The sequence below is a fragment of the Vicugna pacos genome, chromosome 27 (genome assembly GCF_048564905.1).
Source record: "Vicugna pacos chromosome 27, VicPac4, whole genome shotgun sequence".
Taxonomy (NCBI): Eukaryota; Metazoa; Chordata; class Mammalia; order Artiodactyla; family Camelidae; genus Vicugna; species Vicugna pacos.
In genome coordinates, this window is record NC_133013.1 from 21,585,517 (window position 1) to 21,603,874 (window position 18,358).

General features: G+C 55.5%; 1 protein-coding gene across 1 annotated transcript in view; it reads right to left on the reverse strand.

Moving 5' to 3' along the window:
• Positions 1-7,333: 7,333 nt before the first annotated feature.
• CEMIP (cell migration inducing hyaluronidase 1) overlaps positions 7,334-18,358 on the reverse strand; it is a 140,856-nt gene continuing 129,831 nt past the window's right edge. The window contains exons 25-29 of the mRNA XM_072950896.1: positions 16,191-16,395; positions 15,913-15,999; positions 15,074-15,231; positions 11,896-11,996; positions 7,334-10,244 (exon numbers count right to left, since the gene is read on the reverse strand). Of these exons, the coding sequence (XP_072806997.1) occupies positions 10,117-10,244; positions 11,896-11,996; positions 15,074-15,231; positions 15,913-15,999; positions 16,191-16,395 (679 nt within the window). The 3' untranslated portion in view covers positions 7,334-10,116. The remainder of the gene's footprint in view (positions 10,245-11,895; positions 11,997-15,073; positions 15,232-15,912; positions 16,000-16,190; positions 16,396-18,358) is intronic.

Genomic DNA, 18,358 nt, shown 5'->3' on the forward strand with positions numbered 1-18,358 from the left:
GTTCCCCCATCCGCACAGCATCCCAGCTACCCAAGCTTTGCTCATGTGACCAAGCTTCCTTTTAAGCTATTATCTCTGCACTTTATATGCACATAGTTGTCATCATAGCAGAAACAGAATTTTGTTTTCAGCTTTTTTTCACTTAGCCTTATGTCGTCAAGAAGTTTCTGTGTTGCTATGTGGTCTTCATGTTTGACCTTTTAGTGGCTGTGGAATATCCCTGTCCTTTTCCTGCAGAGAGAGCCCATCAGACCGCAGTTTCAGGCATGGCTTTGCTAACTGCAAGTGCGTGAATCTGATTTTTGGGGTTTTTTTTCTTTCTCTTTCTTAATGGAGATTGAACCAGGACCCCAAGCACGCTAAGCATGCGCTCTACCGCTGAGCTTTCTCTCCCCCATGAGTCTCATTTCTATCTCACTATCCACATCCCCTTCTAGAAGCATCTGCTTCAACCCAAGGCTGCCCAGTCGGTGTGAGTGACCCTCCTGCCCTGCCTGTCCCACCCCACCTTGGATGGTCGTGGCCATTCGGACCAGAGGTGGACATCTCACCCAGGGCACCACACCCCGTGCTGGCAAATCGGGCCCTCTCTCGGCCGGAGACTGAGTGACTTGGTAGCTGAGTCATCAGTAGTGGGACAGCCAGAATGAAGATGCAGAACTTCCGCTGGTGAAGTTTCTAGACTTGCCCTGAGTTTTCTGACCTCCTGGATTTCGATAAACCTGGCCATCCCTGGATTCTGAGAGCTCTGGATCCTGATAAGGAGCTTCTCAGTAGAGCTGTTTTGAAGAGGTTTCTGCAATCGGTCTGCCCTTCCCACTCTAACTTTTCTTATTCTCCTTTTTGTGTAAAGACAGCATAAAACAAAACAAAGACGTAGGGACCCTTGCTCTGTGCTGTGTTGTCACTCTATCTCCTATATTGTTGAATATTTGATTTCTTTTTAGTTACTCATATCATCAATTGAAATTGGTTTTTTCCCTCCCTTGAGATGACTCCTTTAGTTTTGTTTGCAAGATGACTGGAACAAAGGATACATTATGTGTTGTCATTTTATTTCCAAAGTGATTATATCAGTTTGCACCGTCACCAGCAATATATGAGCAGACCTGTCGATTCTGCCAAAACTCACTAGACTTGGGCATTATTTTTAATTCATTAATGTATTTATTCATTCAAAAAATGTTTATTGATCACCTACATGCCAGGCATCATTCCATGGACATAGAATGTTCATTTATTTTAATTTGCATGCCTCAATCTTTGGTGGACTCTGTTAAAGAAATATTTTGTACTAGACTTGCTAAAATGGTGAAGGTTTTATTCAAGACTATTGCAGGAGGGGAATGAGATTGAACTGAACTCTGAATACAGCAGTGAGAGCTGGGGACTTTTAGTTAAAGAGCAGAGTGAGAGGGTCAGTGGGTGGAAAATTAGATTAGCTATCTAGGGTAGGGGGATTCCTGCTAAACTGGCTCAACAGGATTCAACCAGGAGCCTCAGGCCCAAGGCTTAGCTTTCAAGGGTGGGGTGTTAAACTGACTTGGGCGGATTCTTTGCTAAAACTGGGCTCAGCAGGCCGAGGATGAGGTTTAGTTGAGGTGAGGGCTCAGAGGAGCCTGGCTAAAGCTCGGTCTGGGGGAGTCTTGGTCAGTTCCCACTTCTGTAATGTGTGTGCTCTATTAAACATAGAAATTCACCCTTTGACTGAAAGCTGATGAAAAAGTGGTGAGGCTGTGAGGTGCCTGGTCGACCAGACTGGGTGAGGCCAGGGCCTGGCGCTGCGGGGCCTGTGCAGTGGGCGGAGCTCGGACTCTCCACCTGGGGGTCTGGGGGGAGAGACCTGAAGTTTAGGTGTGGCTGTGCTCCGCTGGGGCTGGGGAGCGGAGGAGGAAGGTGCGGATGGCAGCGGCTACAACAAACATGTCTGGACTTCAGAGCTTACACACGCCTCCTGTCACTCACCTCCCGTGAGCCTCACACCTGCCCTGCCGTGGGGGTGTAGGCAGTTCAGTTCCCCAGGTGAGAGCCGAGAGCGGCAGGGACTTGCCCGTGATCACAGGAGCACCAGTGCTCTGGCTCCTTCATAAAACCCCTATCAGGTGAAGGAGAAATGGCCCTTCTCTCCGCCGCACCATCCAGAGATCCTAGACATAGCCGGGGAAAGTGATTTGGCCAGAGTCTGCTTGGGCTGTGACACCCCTTTGAATCAAGGACCATCAGTGTCTTCCAACTCCAGAAAGGCATCAAAAATTAAGGAATGTGTCCACTAGGGGGCAGCAGAGACTGGGGTGTCTCAGGGCCTCCTCATCTACCAAGCTCTTCCAAGTTGCCGTCCATCCTTCGGTGAGCATTCTTCAACTATTATCTTAATTAACAGATCGCTCAGTCTGTGCCACATATTTGTGAAAATCTGCATACACCTCTCTCTGAATTTCTCTTTGAGACCTAAAGGATTATCTGATCCATGTGTACTGCTCTGTCTGAATTACTCCATCCTCATGGCAACCCTGTGCAGTAGACAGTATATTGTCATCGCCACTTGACACCCAAGGAAACTGAGGCACAGAGAAGTGAAGTATTTTTTCCATGGTCACACTGCCAAGAAGTGACAGAGCCGGGATTTGAACTCAGGTCGTCGGGCTCTGCCTGGGAAGAGGGCTGCTCCTGCCTGTCAGGCCTCACTGCATGCCGACTCGCCAAGTCCCTACTGAACACCTACAAAATCCAGGAGTTGTGCAGGTGCTGGGGGTGAGGGCGAACAAGGCAGGCAAGGCCCCTGCCCTCCTGGTGTTTACGGGTGACATTAAAAGATGCTCAGGGTCTCTTCCCATTTACTGAGCCCCGCCGTGTGCAGGCTCTCTCCACACTTTATTTCACTTCTCTCCGTCACCCTGCTAGGTTACTGTTCATTAGCCGTTAGCGTGAGGCCCGTTAGAGAGCAGCTCAGGGATTGGACTGCCCGGCCCTGCGTTTACAAGCTGTATCATCTTGGGCACAGCATTTAGCACCTCAGCTAAGCCTGTGGGTGCTAACAAAAGTTCCCACCTCCTAGAAGTGCTGAGGATTAAATGAGCGAGTGTGAAGCCCTTGACACGGTGTTCTAATCGTGTTAACTATCACTATATTTTTTTTGTTCTTTTAGATGAGTAAACAGAGGCTCATAAGGGTTAAGCCCCTTGTCCAAGGTCCCTGCTAGCAAAAGGCAGCATGGCATCCCGTTCTCACTGTTTTCTTCTAAAGGCGCTGCTCTCTTCCCAGGAACCTAGCAGCCCAAGGAGGGGGGTGGGATGGAAGTCTGCATGGGCTGCAGAGATTGTTCCAGAAGAATGCTCATCTGCCCAGGGCAGTGGATGCAAGAGCAGAGTGGGTCTGCTTCCCTCCAGGCAGGAGCAGACCCGGCTGCCACCTCCTGGACACTGCGCTCCCAGAGGCTTGCATGGTCAAGGGTCTTCACGCTCAGGTAATGTGGCTTCACCCTGAAAAGGACCAGGGGACAGAGCTGCTCCAGTATGGGCTACAGGAGATGGCAGGCTGTTTGCCAGGACAAGGACATTTCTGGGGGGCAAATTTCAGGAAGTCTCATTCATGTGTCAAAAGCCAGAAACTCCAGGGCCGTCTCTACGGGGTCCAGCACCTGGGGAAATGTGAGCTGGCAGCCAGGGCCACGTGGCAAACCCTCCACAGACCTTGTTGAATTGACTCAAGCCGAGCAATGAGCCTGTCACTCAGGTTCTGTCAGACCCTGGATCTGAGCATCCCAGCTTGCAAGATTTTTAGATCTCTGCACAGGGCCCTAGCACGCTCAGAGCACTTTTTTTTTTTCCTCCAGAGAAGTCTGCTGAAGTTTCCAAGGTGAAGTTTCTGAGTCCAAAAGTGTGGGGCCTGGAGCTGGGCAGTGCTCTGAGCTCGGAGGGCTGCCCTCCCGGAATGTCAGGAATTTGCGGGGACATCTGGCCTGTTTTGCATCCGCTCCCCCGCCTCCAGTCGCTAGGCCTTCTCCATGTGGGGAGTGGGGCTCAGTGATGGGTCTGGAAGCACTGAGGTCTCTTTGATCCTGGGCCCCCACCACAGCCCACGCTGGATGACCTTGAGTGCCAATTTGATGTCCCTGGGCCTTGCCTCTTCTATAAACAGGGGTGACAAGTTCTGCCAGACTGGGAATTTACATACCAAGGTCTGGAAGAAACAGGTCACGAGGGATTAATTCCAGTGCCAAGGAGGCCCCTGAACCCCTGGGATAGAAGCTTCCTTACAAATTCCCTGGGATCTTTGCTCCTCCCTGAGAATCCCTTGAGGGCCAAGGTGGTGTTTTCTGCCTTTGGGCTCCTACTTCTAACTTTAAATCAGTGGATATCCCAGGCTGGGAGGGATCCCATCCCTGCACCTCTGTTGGACCAGACGGCAGTCGCCAAAGGAATTTAACCAAGGGAACCTGCAGTTGAGGAGAAATTTGCTATTGCAAGCTAGTTCCTTGGGCTTTTGAGGAGCAGAATCTGGAGCGAGGGAAGAGGAGAGGGAGGAGGAGGTGGAAAGACCGGAGAGAGTGAGGGAGGAGAGGCTGCCCAGCCTGGAACAGTGAGCGCCCCTCCTTCCAGCTCTGTACCCGCAACCCAGGCCCGAGGACGAGGATGGGGAGCCCTGCCAGTGCCCGCAGACCTGCTCCTTCCATAACGGAGTCCTCCCCTCCCCCACCCTCCTCTTACTCCTGCCCTTGGGGAGAAAACTTCCCCCCTTACCCAGCCCCCAGGTTACGGAGCTTGGAGTGGGGGTGGAGGGTATCTGGCTTCTGGCTTCAGTGACGGGTTTGCCCCTGCCTTCATTCTACAGGGTGACGATGACACATTACTGGGCGCACCTCTGCCCCGTGTGGGCGGGTCAGATGGCCCTGCAGGTTGGTAGAAGGGGTGAGTGGCAGCCCGAGGCAGGACCAGAGCTGTCATGGCCCAGTGGTCCTGGGCACAGAAGGAGAAGGGGCCACGGGGCCAGGGGTGGGTCAGAGAAGGCTTTGCGCGGAGCCAAGCCTCAGGGAGGTCAGGCGTAAGCCAAGGGGAGAGGACGGAGGGAAAGGGGTGCCAGTCGGAGGGAACAGCTCACCTGTGACGCTGTGGGGACACCAAGCGCCTTGAGTGGGTGAGAATGATGCGCGTTCGGTGTGCTGGGGCCCAGCTGGGGACAGAGAGGCAGGCCTAGGGCAGGCCCGGGACTGCCTGTGTTGTCCCGTGGGCATGGGGGCAAAGTCCCCGAAACTCCCGCTTCCGACTTCGTGCCACTGCAGCTTAAGCGGATGACTTCCTGACCTCTCGAGGCCGCCCTGCGTTCTCTCTGAGCGGACAGCGGCGCCTTCCCCCGGGCTGCGTGCCCGAGCCTCTCACCCCTTCGGGGCGGCGGAAGCCCCAGTCCCCCAGGGGCGTTCTCCGCGCCCCGGTCCCGCAGGACCTCCTCGCCTCTCCTCCCGGGCAGGCGTAGGCAGGTGCTAGCTGGCCGGTGTCCCTGCGCACAGGGGCTGGGTGCGCTGGCCCGGTGACTCCTGTGGGCGCCTGGGGACTGCTGAAGGGACAGACGTGGAAGGGGCCCCAGGGCCACCCGCGCTCTCCGCTCTGGTGTATCTGGTGTATCTCTTGCTCCTGCTGCTCCGCGCTGAGCGGCTGCAGTCCCCGGCTCCCCAGTCAGCCTCTGGCTGGCCCTCAGCCCTCCCCGGGTGCCTTCCCTAACTCCGCCGCTGAGCCCCTCGGGCTGTGCGCTCACTCAAGCCGCGAAACTGCTCGCCGAGGGCCCCCTAGGGACCCCCTCCCATCATTAAATCCAGTGGTTCCTAAAACCTGCCCGATGTCTGGCCGACCCACCTTCCCACCTTCCCCCTCACGACTACTGTGCCTTATGCCCCGCCACCCTCCAGCCCTCACCTCTGGTTACCTTCCCCCTCACCCGGCTGTGCCTCTTCTGAGAAGGCCCATCCTCTGACCCTGACCCCCAGGCCGACTCCAGCCCCACCTCCGCTCGTTGACCCCTGACCACTCCAGGCAAGAACTCCTCCCGGCTTCTGAGCTCTGCCACACTGGGCGTGGGGACGCTCGGTCTCCAGGGAGGTCTTTTATGTTCCTCACTGTGCCATGCCTGGCACAGAATGGGTGCTCAAAAATATTTGTTGAGTGATCTCTCCCTCCAGGTAAAGTTTCCTGAGGGCAGGGGCCATTTTGTCCACTGCACATGGACACAGGTGCCCCGGCGGGTCTGCCTGACTTACATTTGGCCCTCCCTGTCCACGGGTTCTCCATTCGCAGATTCAACCAACCGAGGGTGGAAGACACTACATGATCAGAGGTTGGTTGAATCCCTGGATGCAGAACCGCAGATACAGAGGACAGACTGAGGGACTTGAGCATCTGTGGATTTTGGTGCCCACGGCAGGACCAGAGCGGGAGTCCTGGAACCAATCCCCTGCAGATACTGAGAGATGACTGTGTTTGTTTATTGCCAACTTGATAGCACCAATCTGGTGTCAGCCCCTTTAAGTGGACTGAACACACGCACACACATTAAAGGCATAGATTTTAAAAGTCCAGTGTATGAGCCCCCAGAAGCTTTCATTAAGAGAAGAAGTTTTCTGTGTTGAAGGAAATGTTTTACACTTTCTCCATCCAGTATGGTAACGACTAGCCACACGGGCTATTGAACACTTCACATGTGGCTAACTGCTGTAACCAAGGAACTGAATGCTTGATTTTATTTCATTTTAATTAATTTCAACTTTGGTGGCCTCACGAGGCTAGTGGCCGCCCTACTGGACAGCACAGATCTAGGACCGTCCCGTTCACCCTGTTCTAAGCTTCTCACTTTCTCCTCTCCAGACCCCGCGGCCCCTCTCACCTCTCCGTAGGGGTCCCCTCTAACCTGCTTCTGCCCCTCTTGTTTGGCAGCTTAAGGTGGACCTATTTCTCCACCTCAACCTCCACACTCTTCTTAGACGCTGGCCTTTGGTCAAACTGCACCCGTGAGGAGGAGAGAGTCCTGCTTCGAGCCCAGACTCTGCTGAGTCCCGGCTTCCCCTCGGGGAGGGTGCTGCCCTGACAGCTTACCGATGGCTTAGGAAGAAGAATGACCTAGTGGGATGTGGTTGGCCCTGTGAGTGACAGCCTCTCTCACAGACCATCTCCACTTGCTCTCGTGGGCGCCCCCTAGGGGCAGGACCAGGCAGAAATTTGACATATGGATAGTTCTTGGAAGTGAGAGGCCGACTCCTCGGGCGATTTCCTCAATCTTATTTTCCTTAGCTGTCTGGCTTGAAATGAGGCGCATTTTAAAGGAAACACAAAACAAGCAGACGGGCGCGTGGCATCCTTCGTATGTTTACTATGGTACAGCAAGATCTCCAGACCAGAGCCAGTGTCCTCTGCTGCAAGCAGAAGGCTCTGGGTACACCCCCTTCAAGCGGTCCAAAGGACATCCCCAAACATGACATTTAAGACACTTCTTCATTTCTCTGACAATGACGTCTCGAAGTACATATAGAATAAATAAATAGAAAATATATCTTTGTTCACGGTGACGCCTACAAGAAATGTTTACATACAAAACACACTATACATCTAATTCCCGAAAAAGGACCAGCTATTTCGGCAACAGGGGAAAAAAAGACAAGCATTTCAGAGGAGTGTTTTTTTTTTTTTAAAGGCCTATCTCATTTCGATGCTTTCAAACAGAAAGAACAAGAACAGTCTTCTAAGCAATAAGAAAATTTGTGCTACCAAGAGCACGCCTGGATATTGGCTCTTGGTGAATGCTTCAGGAAGGAAAGTTTGTGCACGGATCCTGCACTGTTAGACATATGTACAACTCTGAGGATTTTCAAATAGATACGTATTTTTTTTCAACAAACTGAACCAAAGACAGTCAACATTCCTGGCCATCTGAAGTGATCGCTTCCTAAGTGGTTCACAGTGTGAGACCCTTGCATTAGGAGTTTAGAAAAAACTCAACAGAACTATAAATAAGAAGATCATGAGGTCATCTGAACTCTGCTCCCTCTGGCCTCGGATCTGCCTGGAAGAGGCCTTTCCGGGGACTTGGGCCTTTGAAGCTGCCACGTTTCAAGAGGCGGAGTCCCACAGTCCCCTCCTAGCAGCTGAAAGACGTGTAGTGGGAGGAACCTCTCTGGCAGTTGGCTCAACCTGGGGAGCAGACCCGTGGGCTGAATCTCATGGGTGCAGCCGGGCAGACTGGGCCAAGGGAGGAAAGGGGACACCTGTAGTCATCATGAGACCCAGAGCGAGCCTGGTACCTCACGAGAGAGTATAAACCACAGACAGAGCTTCCGGAAGCTCTCTCGGCTCTCTCCAAGGTGGGCAAGAGAGAGCAGATTATTAGACAGTAGCTGGGAGGCTGGGATGGACCCAAAGCTCTTCCGAGCCTGGAGAGCCGCCGAGCTGGCTCGCCCCAACGTGCTAGGGCGCCCCGACGCTGCCTGCGGGGCGCTTCTGCAGAACTGCGGAGACAGGTAGCACCAGTGAGGTCCCTGCAGCTGCTGGGCGCCCTGCGGGGCGGCTGCAGGACCACCGCAGCCCAGAGGAGGGCGCCCTTGTGCACGCCGAGGGCCAAGAGAGAAACAGTCATTCGCCAATTCTCTTTCTACTCTGATCTTTCCTTTTTCCCCCTTCAAGGGGACTCGTCCCCATGCTGGGGAGCTCCTTCAGGAGTGCCCGGGGCCGGCTGTTGAGGCAATGTGGTGTGGCAGCAAGTGCTGGGAGGGGGGCTCCCGGCCCGGCCCTGCCCTGGCCGTGTGGTTCTTCCCCATCTTGGAGTCTCATGCGTCCCATCTATAAAGTGAAGGCTTTGGACTAGGTATTTCCTAAGGTCCTTTCCAGCCCTGAAGCCCCAGACTCACAGAGCTGTGGGCGTGGCCTCAGGGCTCCCCCACGGCTCCCGGGGCCCTGGGGGGAGAGCAGACGGGGCTCACCTTTCTCAACCTGACTCTTCCCTCTCCTGGAGTCGGGGGTGGGGCTCAGCACTCCCCGCCCCTCCCTTCTGAGGCCGGCCTCGCCACGATGGGTGGGCCAGCAGGTTGAGGGCAAAGAGTGACCTTGCAGTCACCCTGCTGCGGCCCGATGCGGGCAGGAAGGGCTCAACCCCTGAGCCCTGCCAGAGGCTGCCTCATCCCTGCCCGTCCAAAGGCCCCTGCCCTTCATTCCTGCAAAGCCCCGTGGCCTCCCCCCGCAGGAAGCTTTTGGACCCACCCGAGCGTGGAAGGTCTTTCCCTCCTGGGAACTGACACTGGATTCCAGTTTACCTGTCTTGGCTTTCTCCACCTGGCAGCAGAGGGCACAAACCCCTGACCGCCTGTCCCGCCAGACTGTGAGCCCCTTGCCCTAGTCATGACTTCGCGCCCTTCCACCCTGTATGCCAGGGCATCCAGCATCATGGATGTGGTTAAAAAGAATGTTCTCACCTCCTGCTGGGTTCTAGGCACACTGTGAAAAGCCAGAGACTTCTGGCATCTCAGAACTGAAAAGGCCTTTAAAAGCCACCTAGTCCAACTCCCAGCCTGGGTCCCAAAGTCTCCCGAAAGGTTGAACCCCTCCGGAGGCAGGCTCACCCTTCCCCAAGGGTGGCTGGTCCTACCCTGGCGAGTTCTGGCTACACGCCAGCGCCGCCCGCGGAGGAGTGAAGGTCTCCCTAGACCAGGACTCTTCCCTACATCTACCACTCTAGCGTGCGTGCTGGGGAGCACGGGGGTCTGTGGACGGCCCAGGCCCCAGGCTGCCTCCGAGCTGAGGGGGACCTTTGCTGCTGGCATAGCCCAGGGCTCCTCGTGTGGTCCCCACGCCCCCTCCTCCCCCGAAGAGGCACAGGTCAGAGAAAAGCACCCAAGAGGCTGCGGGAAAGAGAAGGTTCCAGCATCAGCCGACACTGTCCTGGGGCTGCAGGCAGACACTTGAGGGGGCAGCTGGCAGCACCAGGGGTCTCTGATGTCCTTCCCTTGGGCCACCAGGGCTGACGCATGGCCTTCCCAGGCAGCTGCTGGACAGGGGCTGGGGGAACCAGCCGTGCTGCCCTGGTCTGCTGCCAAGAGTCCCCCATCAGAGCCCACTGTGGGGTGGCTCCGGGGAACGGCGGTCCTCACAGCTTCTTCTTCCTCACCACGGGGATGGGCACGACTTGGAAGATTTTGGCATTGTGGTCCTCGGTGTCCAGAGTCACCCAGATGGGCCGGAAGCTGCCTTTGAAGCCGACGAATGCCATTTTCTCTGAAAAGCAGTGATGTCACGTGAGCAGAAACTTCAAGAGAGAATGCCTACACTCTCCCTCCACCTTCCAGGGTTCCCCATCGCCATTCCCCTGCCCCCACCAAGCACCCCCTCCTCTAGCCATGCTGGACTGTGTCCCCCTGGGAAGAGGTTTGTGCCCAGCTACTGATGCTACCTGACATTTGTTTGTACGGGGCACACAGGGTCTCCCCTGAGCCTCCCAGCCCCCCGTGCAGAGTGCTGGCTCTGCTTCACACGGGGGACCCCCTAGGACCTCCAGCCACCTTTGAGCTGACCCTACGATCAGCAGCAAGTCTCTGCCCCTCTCTGTGTCCCTATCTGTCAAGTGATGGCACTCATCTCCAAGACCTCTGTCCCAGCTCCAACATTCTGTAGCTTTAGAAGGAAGTTCTGAAGAGTAAAGGAATTTGCCCAAGGGCACGGAGTAGATGGCGCAGCCCAGACTAGAACTCTCGACTCTGGGGGCCCACGCAGGGCTCTCGCAGCTCAGAGCCTGGTGCCCAGGAGGCTTGGGGATCCGTGTCTACACTCAGGAATAGTCTGGCCTGGCAGGCAGCACTGGGAAAGTGCCCCTTGACTGAACATCAGCTTTTGGCAACTTTTGTCCTTAATTTAAAGGACAGATGCCCCCAAATGCTTTCAGGCCTGGCCCAGAGAAGACGCTTCTCTTTCCCTTGTGTTCTCTTTTGGCTCATCTGAAGGACTTTCATTGTTCCTGGTGGTTCTTTCGCCTGGGATGAACGGCCCGGGTGATGGGCTGCAGCTTTGATGTGTTTTGAAGTCAAGATGGCAGGGCAGCTAAGGACTCTGGCTTTGAATTAGAAAAATTAGGATCCAAATTCTAATCTTAAATTACTTAACAAATTCTCAGTTTCTTCATTTGAAATGGGAATAATAGTACCTGTTGCCCAGGTTATTAATGAACAACCGAGATCATTCTAAGCGGTTCAGCAAGGTGCAGGGCTGAGCACTGCCTGGGAACTACGATGGACGTTACCACTGCTAGCTGTGTGCTCGCTCTGCCCCCCCCCCCCGGGCCTCCCCAGGGACTCTCTCTGGACACGGCCTGGGACGATGGCAATGGAAGGCTGCCGCGTCCGCCCTGGCTGGCGCCCTCCCTGCGGGGTCGGTGCCGGGCTTCATCGCAGGAGAGTTGCGTGACCTTGGAGAAGCCACGTGGATTCTCCAGGCTTTCATGTTCTCCTTCCCTGCCTATCTCTGAGGAACCAGTAAGAGCTGTGCAAAAACTGGGCAGCAGCTGGAAAGTCCAGGAGTTCAGGAAGAGGTAGGGCCCCTTGGCCAGCTGGAGAAGCAGGAACTGGGATACGAGGGTCAAATGAGCCACTTTTCTGCTGGAAAAAAGGGCTCCTCGCTGACTAGATGGGTGAGCCACTGCAGCAATTTCCTTCCAGTGTCTGGTCACAGGTTAGAAGGACATTGCTGCCGTGCAGGGATGGTGACTAGGTGGCCTTTTGTCCACATGTGCCAGCAGACTGCTAGCTGTGTGGAGGATTCTGAGGCTGTACCCAGGCTTGGGGGGAAAGTGGTCTGGCCCCAGCAGGGGACGGCAGCAGCCCGCACAGCAGGCATCTGGGTCATGGTCAGTGGGAGCCCGGCCCAAGCCCCTTACCTTTCAACTTGAGCCCCTTGTCTGCCCCGAGCTTTTCCAGCACTCTGGTCCACGGGCCTCTGGAGACATATCTTCCCTTTGATGCCATGAGGACTATGGAACTGAGCGAAAAGGGACTGATTAGAGGACAGAGCAAGCTGGAGTACGGGGTTCACTGGGGGGGATGCTGGAGTGTGCCTGGTGGGACTTGAGTTAGCCATGCCCAGAGCCCCGCCAGGGACTTGGCAAAGAGCAGCTGACTGGCTCTTTCCATGTGGTGACCAACACCCTAAGCAGCTCGCCCACACAGCTGGCCACGGTCAGCGCCTGTGGCCTTTCCTAGGCCTGCTGTCCACTCACGGCTGTTCCACGTCTCCCCACAGAGGACAGAGCAGCCACGCAGAGCATACCACCTGGGGGCCAGCACCTGTGTCAGGGCCGGGCAACAGGAGGACTTCGCCACGCATCTCCTCATCTGCACAGGGCTGTTTGGGTAGGACTGGATGAGGCACGGCGATGGAGGGAAGCAGAGTGGAGGGTTACCACGCGCTCAGAGGAGGGTTAACTCCTTAGGTTCCCATCCTCCCTCTCTGGTCAGGCAGGACAGCGTTACTGCTCCGTTTTACAAAACGGGGAGAGGGAGATGGAGGCAAATAGTTACTATCTGCAAGGACCTGCCGAAGGGGAGCCATGCCTGGGGAGGGCAGAGGCCTGGGGCAGTGGCCGTGTCCAGCCTGAAGGACCCAACTTGCAAAAGCCCACCGCGGGAGCACAGAGTCTCTGCGCCCCTGCCCTGGTTGTGCTCAGGCCAAGGTGCCGGGAAAACAGCCGTCGTGGTGGCAGACTCAGCGAGCTGGGCCGGCCGGCAGGAAGTGAACACCTCCCCCAGGAACAGAAACGGGGCCAGAGGCCCGATGGGGCTTCTAGTTTGCATCTCAGAGGAATCCCATAACCGCAGACCACAGTCCAGACGTGGAAAAACTGTATAGGATTCTGGAAACTGTTGTTACCCCCACTTGTGTCCCACTAGGAGCAAAAGGAAGGCTCTTAAAATGCAAAGAGCTTGTGTGCAGTAAGAGTAGATGGGAAGGGAGCTGGGGGCTACATCCAGCTCTTCAGGAAGGCTGGGCAGGAAAGCCTGAGGGCTGGGTGGCTGTTAAGGAGAGAGGGAGCATGGCTAACACATCCTCAACCTTGGATTCGGGCTCTGTTCCCAGGAGGCTGTTTTCCCCTCATTCCAAGTCAGAAGAAAAGCCAACATCCCTTTGGCTCAGTTAAGTCTTCTTGCTGGGCTGGACACAGATCAAGGTCATGCCCTCCAGATGGGGCTCACAGGAGTGGGTCAGAGAGACACTGCCACAGCCTCCCGGCGACACCCAGAAGCTGCCTGCACACTTCAGGTGCCCCTTTCTGTCTGGTATGGGCTTCCCCTGCACCTGTCAGCACAGAGGTCCCCATGGGGTGGCTGGGCAGAAGAAGCTCCTGCAAGCCATGGTGTGAGTGGCTGCCTCCTCCTTTCCCTGGGACCCTGGCACCAGGGGTGGTCCTGTGGGTGGGGTGGGAAGGGTGGGACAGCCTAGCTTCGGCCCACAGTGACGGCGGGCCAGCACCTGTCTTGCCCCATTCCCTGCTGCTTTCCCGAAGTCAGGGCTGGGTCTTGTGGTACCCAATTCCTGAGCACCCGGCAGCAACCCAGGGCCCAGCGCACACTGGGTACTAGGTGAGCGCTGCGCCCAGCAAGGTGCGCCGGGGCTGCTGCACGGGCTGAAAGCAGCCCTGGGCGGGGCGGTCCTATACCTCTCACCCCTTTGCTAAACAGAGCAGCTCTGCATCACTTATTCTAGGCTTTTGCATCCTGTTTCATTTCAAGAAAAAGTCCTCTGGCCCAAAAAGGCATGAAAACTACTAATCTCTAGATGATAACGTATGTTCCCTGAATCGGCAAACCTGGGCCTTCTGCATGAATCTGCAGATGAAGATATGATGCTAAAAAAGCTTGTGATGGGGACTAGAGCAGGGACAAAAGCCCGATCTCTGGAATCTCGCAGAGCGCCCAGTTCACGGCATGCCCATCAAACACCAAACAGCTAGCATCTGGGAAGTACATTTGTTTTCATCAATAAATATGTACAGCACTTCCTCTGTGGCGGGTATCACATTAAACGCTTCACTTAGACTATCAGCAACTGAGTGAATCCTACACCCATCATACTAGAAATGCACGTATGAGTTAGACAGGGTCCCAACATCAAGAAGTCCATACTGTGGACGGGGGAGCAGACACGCCCACCAGTCCTTTGGCGGGTAGTTAGAAATTTTTGTTCGGATTGGAAGAGACCTCCCCAAAGAAGGGATGTGTGTGTTAGGTTTGGAAGGTGGAGGGGAATTACCAAAGATTCCTAGGAAAGGGGACAGGAGACACCTACAGGTAATAAGCTCAGCCCCCCAGCCAGTATGGTAGGTGGATTTGAGTCGGGGAGACTGGACAAGGGAGCCTGCTGGGTGGCTGGCAGACGGGGAGGGCCAGGACGGAGCAGCGATGCAGAGGACAGTGTGGGGTCACCAGCAGGAGAACAATGATGCAGGCAGAGTTGACGGGACATAGTCACTGAGCGTGGCGAAATGACAGAAGGACAAGAGCCAAGCATGATGCCCAGACTCTGGTCGAGCTGCCCAGATGGGAGATGATGACTTTGTCAAAACGGGGGAAAGAGGAGGAGTGACTGGTCTGGATTTTTTTTTTTTAATTATGAGAATTCAGTTCCATAGGAGACATCCAGGTGGCAATGTCCAAGTGGCAGTTGGATAAAAATGCCTGGCGTTTTGGAGGGACATGTGGGCTGGAGACACTCAAAAGCCACCAGCATTTGGATCGTATTGAAGGTGTGGGAGGGGATGAGGTCATGCTGGGAGAGTGTGTCGTGCTGGGGGCAGAAGGCCAGGGCAGGCGTCCCATTCGCAGCTGGGTAGACCGTCTGCCTCGGCCTGACCTACATTCACAACGGTCCCGGAGCCCACGGGAGAGGCACCAGGCAGGGAGCCGTCCCAGCCAGCACCCATTATTGGTGGGCAGACTGTGGAGACTCCCTGAGCTTTCTCAGACTGGGCTGGGATGAAGGTCTCAGGGACAGGGAGGGGGGCCTCAGCCAGGGGTCTGCTGGGCCGTGGGACAGCTCCAGACGCAGAGGCACAGACTCACTTGTCGGGGATGGCCGCCACGTAATTGAAGAGCTGCCACGGGATGCCCTGCAGGATGGCATTCCTGAAGCTTGCGTGGCTCACCACGTGCCCTTGCCTCCCGTCAATCACCACCACCTGGATGCCATCTTCCGCACTGGGGTACCTCTTCCCGTCCACCTGCAGACAACAAGCAACGCAAAGGGTGATGTGGGTGGGGGGTGGTCCTGAAGGCAGCAAAGCCCTGAGGTTCTCCTGCCCGAGTGGTTCTCATGCAGACTCTGAAGACAGAAGTCACCTATGCAGCTGTTCAAACTGTAAAACCCACTTAAATCAATTCCTCGTAGCCCTCTGTCATGGGCTGAATGGTGGCTTCCCCCAAGGACACATCTCCTGGAACCTGTGAAAGTGACCTTGTTTGGAAATACGGCCTTTGCAGATGTAATGAAGAGAGATCACCCTGCTTTAGGATGGGCCCTAAATCCAGGGGTAGGTGCCCGTATAAGAGCAAGACAGAGGGAGATGTAAGACTCGGGTACACGGGGGAGGAGACCACGTGAGGGCAGAGGCAGGCGTTGGAGGGGTGTATCTACAAGCCAAGGAGCATCAGGGGTGGCCGGGAGCTGCCAGAAGCCGGAAAGGCCTGGAACAGGCCCTGAACAGACGCTCATTATACGCATCCTCAGAGCCTCCACGAGGAACCACCCCTGCTGACGCCTTGATTTTGGACTTCCAGCTGCCAGAACTGGGAGAGGATGAATTTCTGTGGTTCTCAACCACCCTCTGCGACAACAGGCCTGTGAAACCAACACCCCATCTCAGTGAGCAAGGCGGTGCAGGGCAGGGGCCAGGGTTGCTTACTTCAATGTAAGCAAAGTCGTTCAGCAGGTGGAAGAAACGCTGCTTGGAACTTTCCATCTTCACCTCCAAGAAGCGGTCCTTTGTCTTCTGGAAAACAAACCAGACCCAGCGTGGTCGTCAGGCCTGGGGAGTCACGCGTCTGGTCTCCCCCTCCCTCTCCCGTCCCCCTAGTCACCGTCCACAGGTGTGAGGGGCTGTGCAGGTGTCCGGGCAGGACTCTCACGGGTCTGGGCCCGGCTGAAGGCAAAGGGAGCCCCGGCTCGCCGTCAGCCACTCACCAGCTGAGCGCCGAGGAGCTTCCTGGGCATCGGCACGTCCACGACGGCCCTCTCCGTGAACTTGGGGTAGGCCGTGGCCGTGCAGTCGCTGATGCCCGCGTTCTTTGGGATGAGAGCTTTAATCTTTATTCTCTCACAGCCTTTCACAGAGCAGAAGGCAAACTTCTCTCTCTCATTCTGAGCTTTCAGCTTCAGGAACAGCAGCCTGCACACAGGAGCAGAGCAGGGCGTTTGCTGTGGTACCCAGGTCCCCCTCCTCCGCTTCCTCCTCTCTCACAGACATCTACCAAGCACTCTGTGCTGGCCACAGCAATTAGACCCAGGGGGCCCTACAAAATGGATCTGTGTCTACCGCAAGGTTATATGTGGTTGGAGAAATTTTTTAAAAATGCATTTAAGAAAAAGCTAATACTGACAATTTTCGGTGCTGTATGCCATGCTATGCTCATGCCATAAAGAGACATATTATCTCACTTAATCCTTGAACAATCCTGTTCAGTGGGTGCTGTTAGCATCTCTATTTCTCAGATCAGGAAACCATGTATGAGAGACGTGGAGTGACTTGCCAGGACCACGCAAGGGACAGAGCTGGGGTTTTTCCATCCCATCCTATCCCTGTGCCTGGTGGGGAACAAGCTATCGGGCTTCCTAACTCAGCTCTTCTCCAAACCGTAATTTATCCTTGCTTCTTGTGAAGAACTAGAAGCGGACCTGGCGGTGCAGGGAATCAGATGACGAGGAAACCAAGGGGCTCAGTTTGGATTTGTTATCGCTGTTCTTTTAGCTCAGAAAACTGCTTTCAGGCTGATTCCCACATGAGAAACATTGGAGTATACGGTATGGGTTGTCCGGTGCAGACTCTCCTCTGGGAGTGGACCCTCTGCTGAGCCCAGTCTGCCCAGAGAGCTTATGGGCACCTTCGTGCCTTGGCGCCACCCCCACCCCCTCACCACAGCTGATGGGACCAGGGGCGCATACTGGACTTGCAGAGGGGCCACCGATTGGCTACCCAACGGCCAAGAAGGTTCTCCGTCTCGAATTTGGATGAAGAGACCCAGGATCTCTTGTCAACTACTGGCTGGTGCTTAAGCTGGAAGGCCACATGGAGTTGGCACTGGGGCAACCGTTTTGAGCCATGTGCCCACCGAGGCATTGAGAGAGGAAGGCAGTTTTGCAACAAGAAGCTGACACACCAGGCCCAGCATGCGAGGGAACGTGTGTGAACGTGAGGAGAAAGAGCAGCCGAGCCCAGCAGGCCACCTGGTCCCTGCCAGCCCGTTTTCAGCACAGGAGCCCAGGGCGCCCAGCTGGGATGGCTTCCTGAAGATGCCTTGGCTCCCTCTCAAGAACACCTCCACTTCGAGCTCCCTTGAGTGGCTTCATGCTTCTTGCCATCCAGCGCTCCTGGAATGGAACTGTGGGCTGCTGCGGCATCACTCGCTGCAGCTGCGCGCAGAGCCGCTCCGTCTGTGCCCCGTGCGCTGCGCGGGGTGGGGGGAGCTTCGGGCAGCTGGGGAGGAAGGCAGTTTAATGCTGCCTGTCATCACGTCTCCACTGGCGTCTCCCGCACGAGGTCAGAAACCACCCCAGGGGACAAGTTCATGAGCAAGATCCCGCAAGGAGACCCAGGCGGAGGAGTGGGCGTGGTCCTAGGCGTCTGCCCGAGGCTGCCAGTGTGCAGGTGTCCTCGCTGTCATGACAGATCAGAGTATGCAAACTGGGAGGGCCCTGGAAGACCATCTAGCCCACATCCCCGACTTTACAGAGAGCAGCTGCCTTCCCTGAGCCCCACCTTCAACACGGATATGCCCGGGTCAGCTAGACCGGGAGGCCCTGAGGGGAATGAAAAGAATAAGGCCCTGGCGGCAGAAAGCCTGGGCTCAAATCCTGGCTGTGGGACCAGGTAGCATTTCACAGCAGCCCTACCGATGGCCGTGCACCTGAATGCTAGGCTTATTTATAGTTTAGCAATACCTCTCTTAGGTGGCAGCTGGCACCAGGACACAGCTAAAACCACTTGAGTGCTTTTTTTTTTTCCCTTGAAAGATTTACAGAGGTGATTCAGAGTCTGAAAAAAAGTATTTGACACTTCAAGGCCCCTTCACTTGCAGCCTACTCACTTTTTATTTTACCCCCAGTTATAACAAGCTGGTTACCCAGTGTCCCAG